General features: G+C 30.6%; 1 protein-coding gene across 1 annotated transcript; it reads right to left on the bottom strand.

Moving 5' to 3' along the window:
• Positions 1 to 5,648: 5,648 nt before the first annotated feature.
• LOC114305022 (F-box protein At5g07610-like) lies at positions 5,649 to 6,976 on the bottom strand. The gene has a single exon (XM_028250160.2). The coding sequence runs from the start codon at positions 6,974 to 6,976 to the stop codon at positions 5,795 to 5,797; it is 1,182 nt and encodes a 393-aa protein (XP_028105961.2). The 3' UTR covers positions 5,649 to 5,794.
• Positions 6,977 to 11,021: the final 4,045 nt, after the last annotated feature.

The raw sequence follows: 11,021 nt of genomic DNA, 5'->3' as shown, positions 1-11,021 counted from the left end.
GGCGAGCCTTACCACTCCTCCAGCCTCTACCACCACGGACTTGACCCCTTCTTGACATCCTAATAAAGGACACAAGAGAAATAATTTAGGACATTAACTCATATGTGCTCATAACTTGACTCACACGTTCAACTACAATAATTCCATATATTTCTCTACCATATACACAATTCAATTTCACTCCACATAAGCATTTAGTCATGTAAACACATACGGACTATTCTTTTATGATGAAATCTGTGGCACGAAAAATTAAGAATTCTTAGTAGAACGAGTATTGATCAAGTACCCTTCTAATGAGACCTCAAGGAATTTAGCAGGCGCAAACAACATCCCAAAAGTCCAGTCCCATACCCATTTAGTCACTCTCTAAGCATGCTACATGAACCCATTGTGGTTAAACAACCACTTCTCACAAGCTCCAAGTATTCAAACCCGGTAGCTCTGATACCAAGTTATAATGCCCCAAATTTCTAGCCCAAATGATAATACAACAATCATGACTCTTTCATGGAAAACTGAATATAAATCTCCAAACTTACATTACATGATACAACAGTTTTTCATGCAACAATACATTAATCCAACAACAAATAAATACCCCTAAGGGTTTTCAAATTTCCAAGGCTTGAGCTTGGTTACACAACGGTTATTCAAACCCACACACATACAGCCCTTGGCTTACACATAGAGTCACAGCAAAATGAGAGTCTTGTACTCTCAATACACATTTCCTCGCCTTTAGTTAGGCGGCATCACCACATCTTTTCCTACACAAAAATCCCGTAGGGTGAGCGTAAAACCCAGTAGGAAATCCTTAACAAAGTATATACATTTTATACAAGTCTCAAGAGATGAAATGCATATGCCATGCTATGCCTTTTTGAAAGAAAATCACATCTTCATCTTTAAAAACCATCATGCTCAATGATGTCATGCAATTTCAATTCTTCAAAACTTAACAATTCATTTCAAGAGAGGTAAATACGACTCTGGTAATCCCTAGGTCGGTGTCTGTAAGTAGACTATAAAAGTACTATCAATTTGTCATTTTTACCGGTATTAACCGGAAGGCTCGACACCTATCCACGCGGATTTTCAGTCTTTCACCTCAGACTCTTAGGCCAACTTATTCAATATCATGTACACCACCTATCAAGACTTACCAACGTATTTACCCCCAAACCATCCCATGAAAACTTGTTTCTCAACATTCTTTTCTCAATGCAAGTTTTCAAATCAACTTTCAAAGTTTAATATAATCAAATGAATTGATATGCCAATAACACAAGATGAATATAAATACTTTTATTCCAATTATCATCCAAGAAATAACACAATTCCCTCTTCTCAAGTATTCTCAACAATTAGTCATTTCAAGACTATTTCAACGTTTTGAACAATAATTTCCAAAACGAACAATAATTATCTTATTCCTTGAAATTCATCATTTATATAAATATAAATAAAAAATTTTCCAAACATCTATTTATTTTGACACACAAAATAAATACAACAATATCATTCATGGATTTTCAGTCTCTTAAAAAAAATCCCCAAATTCTAGATTTTCTCACCAAAACTATACAACTCAAATCTTTTGAAAGAAAACTTTCCAAAATCATCTTTTCTTCAATCAACGAAGATCAAAACCCATAAAATCGTTTTAAAAGAAAAAGAGACAAACCCACTTTCAAAATCGCTCAACTTCTTGAATCAACAATCAATTTTTAAAGCTATCGAAAGATGATTTCGAAAATCATATAGATCTTGCAAAAAAATATATATATAACTCTAAGAAAATCACTGCCTTAAGTTTTGAAGAAGAAATGAGATGAAACCCCCAAAATTAACGGTGTTGAAACTCGATCTTCACTGCACACACTACAAGAAAAAATACTTTTGGCGACCACCTTTTTTTTTTTTTGTCGCAAATAGTTCACTTTCTGTGACCAAAATTTAACTTTTGGCGACCACAATTTTTTGGTCGTGGAAAATCACCTTTTGGTGACCAAAAAAAAAGTTGGTAGCGAAAAGTATACTTATTGGCGACCAAAGGTTTTTTTGGTCGCGGAAGATCACCTTTTGGCGACAAAAAAAAAAGTTGGTCACAGAAAGTATACCCTTTGGCGACCAAAAAAAAAAAGTTGGTCGCGGAAAGTATACTATTGGCGACCAAAGGCTTTTTTGGTAGCGAAAGATTACCCTTTGGCGATCAAAAAAAAAAGTTGGTTGCGGAAAGTATACTATTGGCGACAAAAGGCTTTTTTGGTCGCGAAAGATTACCCTTTGGCGACCAAAAAAAAAAATTGGTCGCGGAAAGTATACTATTGGTGACCAAAGGTTTTTTTGGTCGCAGAAGATCACCTTTTGGCGACCAAAAAAAAAAAGTTGGTCGCGGAAAGTATACTATTGGCGACCAAAGGCTTTTTTGGTTGCGGAAGATTACCCTTTGGCGACCAAAAAAAAATGTTGGTCGTGGAAAGTTATGGCGGGATAAATTTAAAAAAAAAAATGATACTACTGTAATTACATGCTATTTTTCTGTTCAGGCATTAAAAGTTTTATAAAATAATATATAACCCAATTTTTATGGGTTATATATTTGTTTTTCCAAATATGAACAAGAAGCATGTTATTGGCAGAGTGGATTGGGTGCATGGTGACTCTTTGGTCAGAAGTTCAAGTCCTAGGTAGCACAACAGAATTATTTTTTTTGGGTCAAGGCGCTGACTTTTGGCGACCAACTTATCTTTGGTCGCTAAAAGTTTACTTTTGGCTAATATGAATTTGACTTTCCGCGACCAAAAAAGTTGGTCGCGAATGGTCACTTTTAGTGACCAAAGGCTTTTTTGGTCACAGAAAACTATCTGTGACGAGACTTTAGCGACCAACATATTTTGGTCGCGAAAAGGTTTTAGCGACCAAATATGATACTTTTCGCGACTAAAATGTTGGTCACGGAAAGTGTTTTTTCTTGTAGTGACACAACGAAACCCTCAAGAAGTTAACCAACTTTGATGAAGAACCTATGGCAAAACTCTAATGGATCTTGAGAAATCAAGATTTTGATCCAATTTGACATAGAGAAATGTAGAGAGAAGGGAGAGGAAATGATTTTTAGAGGGAGAAAGACCTAATAAGAGTGAGATACACTCAGCTTAAAGAGAAGAAAAGACCAAAATTTCGGACTCACCTACCACTGCACGTGCGGCGCTTCTCCCGCACTTGCACTCCCTCACCTATATTTATTGCAGTAGCCAAACAGGCCCTCTCCTGTTTTCTGCACGTGCGGCTCAAGCAATTTCGAATGCATTTTGCATTTTTGCTTCGGCGAGCTGACCGGGCAGCTCGACCCCTGTAAGCTGACCGGGTCAAAATCGGAATCGCTACAAGGAATACCCAACACAACTGCCAAATCATTTTTATTTGCTCCTTCCACAACAGCTAGTAAAAATTAAATACTCAAACTCGAGTACCGTGAACTATCTCACGGAATGCAGATTCCAAGGGACTAAGATTGATCCGGCACTTCACAGTCCAACAATAAGCATCTTTGTCCATGTCAAGGATTCCGAATTCCATATCAGAGTGCAAATGTGAATGGATGAGAAGCAAATGGCCACCACATTCTTCAAAATACCTAATTGTGTTTAAAGAATCAATTTCAGGCCTTGGAGGATTTGGCATTTGTATCAGCCTCTCCGTATCAAGGTCAAGTCTAAGACTAACATTCTCAACATTCAACCAACGGATTGCACCATTCCAAAACACGCCTCCACGACATCTCTACATAATTAGTTCATATGTTTTCTTCTTAATCCAATCACAATATATTTATATTTAATATTTTAAACAAATTTTGTATAGTTCTATTTCTACATATTTTTATTTTCTAAATAAATGTAAAAATAAAAATAAAATTTAATAATTAGAATTACTTTTAGTTTTATATTAGTAATCTTCTTTCTAATTTAACTATTATTTTTAATATCAAAATAAAAATTTATTTTACTGTCATATAATTTAATATATATATATATATATATATATTTCATATAAAATCATTTTATGATAATTACATTTTTATAGCACAATAGAACTAAAATTATCAAAATAAATAAATAATTTAACTAAATTTATTATATATAAGTATTCAAGTAATACTTTTATAGAACGATAAGGTTAAGATTATTAAAATAAATAGTTTATTTTATATTAAAATTAAAATTATTCTTTTGTAAATGATAGAACTCAATACTTTTTTTTTTGTTAAGTTTTAAAAGATAAATTGATAAATGTCAAATAATAAATAGTGTGGAGTATTATTTTAAAAAATAATGATTCATTGAAAATGATTGTGTATATTTAAGACACCTATTGATGTTTCTTGAATAACTTTTAAATAAAAAATTTGAATTTATAATACTTTCATTAGTTTTGCCAAAAAAGATATGCTAAAAAAAATTTGGCTAAAATAAAAATTATGCGATTATTATGATATGTCATATAATTAATCAGAACCCCTTTGAAAACTAAAATTATTAAGGTTATAGAGATTTTGTGTCTGATTCTCTTTGAATGCACTGTTTATGATTTGAATTTATAATTTTTTATGCATCAATATGAATAACTCTTATGATCTTACTGATATAAGTATAAATTTTACATTTGAGTCAACCCACCTTAAGTACTTTTTTGTGTAATAAAATATTTAAATATTGTCATATAAAAATATTATAATAAATCATAATCAAACACCACTTGAAGTATAATTAAAGACTCAATGCACCACCTTAGACATAACTAAGAACATAAGAAATTAGCAAAGACATCATCGATTAATAACCAAAATAATACACAATGAGTTATAACTAAGTTATAATTTGTATATTATAGAAGTTTTTGTTGTTTTTATTTTTTTCAGGAAAAAAAATATATTTTGATACAAGTGAAATTCATGATTTTTGGTAAATTTGATTAACACAAATGATGATTTGATTTCAAGATGAAAATACACACTTTTTTTTTTTTTGATAAACTTTGAAAGATTATTTTTATGAGCTTATTTTACATAGGACCACACACAGTGACAAAAATCCTCAACAACTATTAATAAATCTGTTTGTATTTAACTTTTAATTGTTAAAATTTTATACACAAAGTATTGAGACTCACAATTAATTTTCTATTTAAAAAATAAATTCTTGTGTATCGCACATGTCATCTTTTAGTATATATATATATATATATATATATGTAAATGGTCACCAAACCAAAACTATAACTATAAACCATAGACCGAATTGCCAAGTATGACTTGCTTATTTTAAGAATTAGGACTAAATTGTACATTAAGAAAACCAAATAGAATCATATGGTTTGGTTTGGATCAAACCAGATTATGATATTTTGCTCCGCCCTAAAGATCAATTAAGATTATAAGAACACAATGTTGATTGCACCAAAGCTTCTTGAAACACAATTCAGCCATATGGAACTTAAAACAGAATGTAAATATGAAAACAGATGATTGTAGCATCAAGACCAACAACCCAACAAATACTTAGAGAAAAGTAAAAATCATATTGTGTTCATGATGATGATGATGATAGCATTATGATAAAAAATGACATTATTGCAACGTATGACGGTGAAAAATATTCCATGCTTTAACACTAAGAAGTAGATTCATAATATAAAAAAAATAAAAGAAAAAAATTTATGACTAGTTCTACCCAAAAAAGAAGAAGAAAGAAAGTCTGCTCCGACGTGTTGGACATTATTGATCTGATCAAACAGGGGATAGGCTTTCAATGAATCTAAAAGGTCGATAAGGACCATGATCACAAATAAATTTATCAAAGTCAGCTGTTACCGAATCAATAACCACCTTCATTGTCTTGCACTTCACATTATAGCAAATTACTTTCCGAGGCTCTTGAAAAACTAACACTAGTTCAAAATCATCTCCGTTTTCTCCCTTCACAACACTTGCAACATGAAAAGCGTAACAATCGGTTCTTTGAACTATCCCAAGCAATTCATTAATTAAGGATGCAAGATTGACATTGCAAATCACAATCCAACCATGGTAGTCCCTATCCATCTCAAGGATTTCGAATTCCATAGAACAAAACAAAGGCATCTGAATAAGAAGTAAACGGCCACAACATCCTTCACAATACCTAATCTTGTCTAGAGAGAGAATTTTAGGCTTGGGAGCAATTGGAATTTCTATTAGCTTCTCTGTATCAAAATCAAATCTAGTATGAACATTTTCTTCTTCGGTCAACCAATGGATTGCTCCATTCCAATAAACTCCTCCCGAAAAGCTTTCTGCTTTACTGAAATCAATCTGTTTCCAAGATGAACTCTCCGAAGAGTAAATTTCAAATTTATTAGTACTATTAAATACTAACCAAACTTTGTAGTGCGATGATTTTGAAGGATCAAAAGCTAAGCAACCATACGATCCAGAAACACATCCACAAGGCTGAGGAAGTAGTTTGTATTTTTGCGTAGTCGGATTACAAATAATGTAACTCATTGTAATACGATCAACAACGGTCCTATTACAATCCCAAACAATTTGAACACAATCACACAAGAGTAATCCATTGCAAGAGCTTTGAATCCTGATTGGAAATTCTGATCCAGCACCGTGGTCGAGGAAGGCGAGTGTGGGAAGATTTTGATGGCCTTGAAGCGAGACAGACTTCACTTGTTCCTTTGCAGAGCAAGAGTCGAGGGATGTGAAATATAAGCCAGAGATGGAGGAATTGCGATTTCGGAGGGCGTGGTTGAGTGCAAAGTTAGAGTTGGAGATGAGATTGAGCCAATTCTTGGAAACAGACTTGAATCTGAGTAAGGATTTGGGAGAAACGCGTATGAGAATCTCTGTAAGGAGATCTACATTATTCGCAATTGCCGAAGAAGACCTGGGGATAGACTTGGATGTTGTTGTGTTGGTCATGTTTGCATTGAATAATTTTTCGTTTTACAGGGACGAGAATATATGAATTGATCTGCCCTGTTGCTGGAATAGCGAAGAGAGAGAGAGAGAGAGAGAGAGAGCGGGGCTTAAAAACCTTCAAACTCTAAACCTAGAAAAAATATTGACTTTGCTTCCACTAATCCAATCAGGTTGTGGTCTCTTCTCTATATCAAAATCAAATTATTTATTGGATAGTGTCATCATTACAAGTGATCTTAAAATTTGTGTATTATAACATAGGCCTATTTTGTTAACTGATTAAAAATTAATTTTTTTATTTTTTTATTTTTTTTAAGTTATATTCACTGTGCTTAGTTACCAGTTTTCCAAAACACTTTTCAGAAAATTTTACTTTTTTATTTTTCGTGTTTTTTTGTTTTTATTAATTTTTTTTAATATTTTAAGTATTTTTTTTAACTTTTTAAACACATCTAACATAAATACATCTAAAAAGTAAAAAAAATCTTTTAAAAATTCACTAAATACCAAAAGTATAAAAAAAAATACAAGAATTCAGTACATTTTTTGTATTTCTATGTATTTATTAATTTTTTAAAATATTTTTTCACAAATTTTTTTACTTTTTAGATACCTCTAACTAAGGTGCATCTAAAAAAGTTAAAAAAATGTTTAAAATTTAAAAAATATTCACTAAAAACAAAACAATACGAAAACTAAAAAACTCAGTTTTCAAAAAACTTAATCCAAAAAACTCAAACCAAATACAGTGATTATCTCTTTACATTTTTATATATATTTTTTTCTAAATAATTAAAAAAGGCCAAAAATAGGTTTTAACTTACTTCCAAAATAGGTCATAATCTTAATTTTAAGAAAATTTTTTAACTGATCTTATTGATCGAACTTATTTGCTTATATATTTTACTCTTTTTTCGTCTATTAATTTCTTTCAAAACATATTGAGGTGAAATGAATATTTTACCACTTATTGATACATCAAAAAAAAAAAAAAAACAAAGCAAATTTATGTATATATATTTTTTATTAAAATCAAAATCCTCCCCCTACCAATGGATATTTATAAAATTGTTTCTTCAAATCTGATGCACGAATCTATTCTTTCATATTCGGTCTGTAATCAGTAATTTCCCATAAAATGTTGTCACTATCTTTAGATTGGCTTTTTGTTCTTTCATATTTTATCATTTTTAGTAAACTTTTATATATATGTATAAAAACTTCAGAAAAAGTTATACTCAATTAAATTGACCAAAAATGTAAAAAAAAAAAAATTAAATTAAAAATAAATTTTAAAAATTTCAATAAAAACAAAAAAACAAAAAAATATATGAATTTTTAATTAGATGCCAAGCCAGGTCTTAATTGTCAAAAGATATGAACCTCATATAGGTAGCCTAATACTATCCCTATTTTATTTTATGTGATCATTTTTATAAATAAAAAAAATGCACATTTTGGTTTATTTAAAATTAAAAAAAAAATAAGTTAAAATAAATTGAAAAAAATACTAAAGAAAAAAAAAAAATGACTTCATAATTAGATGCCAAACCAAGCCTAATATTACCCCATGTTCTATTTTATGTGATCATTTTAATAAAAAAAGCACATTTTGATTTATTTTTCATTTAAACAGCATTAATTCAGGTAGAACTATTTCAAATTTAATATAGTTGTTTATTTTGTAAGTATTGAACAAATTCAACAATTAAGACTCTATTAGCAGTTTTGAGAAATTCCATCGAAATTGATGTTCATTTACTAGAATAATATTTGTTTAAATACTTTAGTGGCATAATGACCGGTATCCGATTAAGGCATAGTTTGGGAAGTTGGTTTTGGTGAGTTAGGGGCTAAAATAGTCACAAAAAACAAAATAAGTTATTTTAGCCACAAAAAATAAAACATCAAACCCAACCCATAATCATTACACTCATCTCTTACAAAAAAAGTCAAAAAAGTCAAAAAGCAAAAAAACCCTTCCCAAATCAGACTTTTTAGCCCCAGACGAAAATAGCAAAAAAGTTAAAAAACTAAAAAAGCAACCCACTTTCCAAACAGAGGCTGAATAATCGTAACACATCGGCGTACTAAGCGGTCAATTAATGAAAAATGTTTGGCTATTTAATATTTTGATTTTTAATAACAAGGCACATGAATAACCCATCTAAAAGGTAATAAGATCTATCAATTTGAAGGACAGAAAGTTGTTCAAAAAATAATTAAAATTAGGGTAAATTATGCAAACAGTCCTTATAGTTTATATAATATGTCAATTTGGTTCATGTTGTTTCAATTTGCTTGATTTTTTTCCTTAATTTAACAGATTGTGTCATTTTAGTATAATAAATAACGATTGTTAAGTTTGGTGGACGGAAAGTCTACACAATCTGTCAATTTTGTCTCTGTAGTTTACACAATCTGTCAATTTTGTCTCTGTTATTTTAATTTGCTCGATTTTGACAGGAACTAAATTGACACATTTTGTAAATTACAGGGACCAAATTGACACATAGTTTGACTTTCTGTCTATCAAACTTAACAATCGTTATTTATTGGACTAAAATGATACAATCCGTTAAATTAAGGGACAAAATTAAGAAAATTAAAATAACATGAATCAAATTGATACATCGTGTAAATTATAAGGATTATTTGTATAATTTACCCTTAAAATTGTATAAGTTAAAGCTTGGTAGGAGGTTTGGAACTAACAAGTTGACCATAAAGCAACCTCTGAAAAATACAATTAAGTGCCGTTTTGGGAACCTATCAAAAACGCAGCGTTCTTGATGCATTTGGCTTAATGCTGAAAGTGCCAAAAAAGCTGAACCACCATTTGGGAAGACCCAAAAAAGCAACACGCAAATTTACCAAACTACCCTCTGGAACATTTTAATTAATTAATTTAAAAATCAAAAAATAAGGATATTTTGGTCATTTTGGAGTGATGTGACACTTTTAAAAAATATTAAACCAAAAATCAAAAAAGCCAGCTTTTTACTAATTTCCCAAATCACTTCAAAAAAAGTCAAAAAACTTGGTAAAAAGTCAAAAGCCAGCTTTTTATCAACTTCCCAAAACACTCCTAAAATTATGGTTAAGAAGACTACAACATTTCTCACTCATGTTGATACAAAGAGCATAATTCGAGATATAAGATCTCATCACCGCGATATTCCCACAAAATAATTATGAAAATTTAAAGGTTGTGTTATTCCCCTATACAGAACCAAGAATTCATTGTTCCTGTCATTGCAAAGATTAATAATAATTTGTAATCTTAATCCTTAAATTGAATAAATATGCTCCAAACTCTAAATTGTTCTTGCCCATGTATTCTTCTTGCACACACAATAGAGCATTAATCCTAATAAATCCTTTCATTCTAACTATGCATTTCATTTTATTTTATCATTCTTATGCCCCCCCTCCCCCTTAGGATTTAGATTTTCTTTTGTTGATGTCATAGTCAAATAATCATGGGGTATTTATGTGTAGATCGTAATAAGTAAACTTATTGTCTAATAGGTGTAATAGAAAAAAATTAAAGTAAAAAAAACACTGATTATAAGTTTTAGGGATAATTTATAAAAATTATGACAAAAAAAAAGTCACTAATTGCCATTGTTTTAGCAACATACATAAAAAATTATCACAAAAAAATTATTTTTAACGATAATTTTATCAAGACTTATTTTCAATAGGACTTGATGAGAATTAAGCCTAACTATTAAGACCTATTAGTAATTTACCTAATAATTTTCAACATAGTCAAATAATCAACATTTCGAAGAATTAGGGCCAGAAACTCATTAAAAAAACAACTCATGTACTTCCAATTGTATTAGAACGACACTACGCCAAAACAGGGCATTAACGGCGGTTTTTTTAACGACGGTAACGAAAATCGCCGTTAAAGGTACTATTAACGGCTGTAACGAAAACCGCCGTTAATACCGCCGTTAATGTATACCGCCGTTAAAAAACCGTCACTAAAAGTGTCTTTAACGACGGTAATGAAACCCACTTTTAACGGCGGTAA

This window comes from Camellia sinensis, chromosome 4 (assembly GCF_055761805.1).
Source record: "Camellia sinensis isolate YWXY chromosome 4, ASM5576180v1, whole genome shotgun sequence".
In the NCBI taxonomy this organism is placed as follows: domain Eukaryota; kingdom Viridiplantae; phylum Streptophyta; class Magnoliopsida; order Ericales; family Theaceae; genus Camellia; species Camellia sinensis.
The sequence above is the reverse complement of the archived record's forward strand: the minus strand, read 5'-3'. Positions and strand labels throughout refer to the sequence as shown.

Bases quoted from the DNA above. Each gene is read 5' to 3' on its own strand.
- LOC114305022 (XM_028250160.2), bottom strand. From the start codon at position 6,976: ATGACCAACACAACAACATCCAAGTCTATCCCCAGGTCTTCTTCGGCA.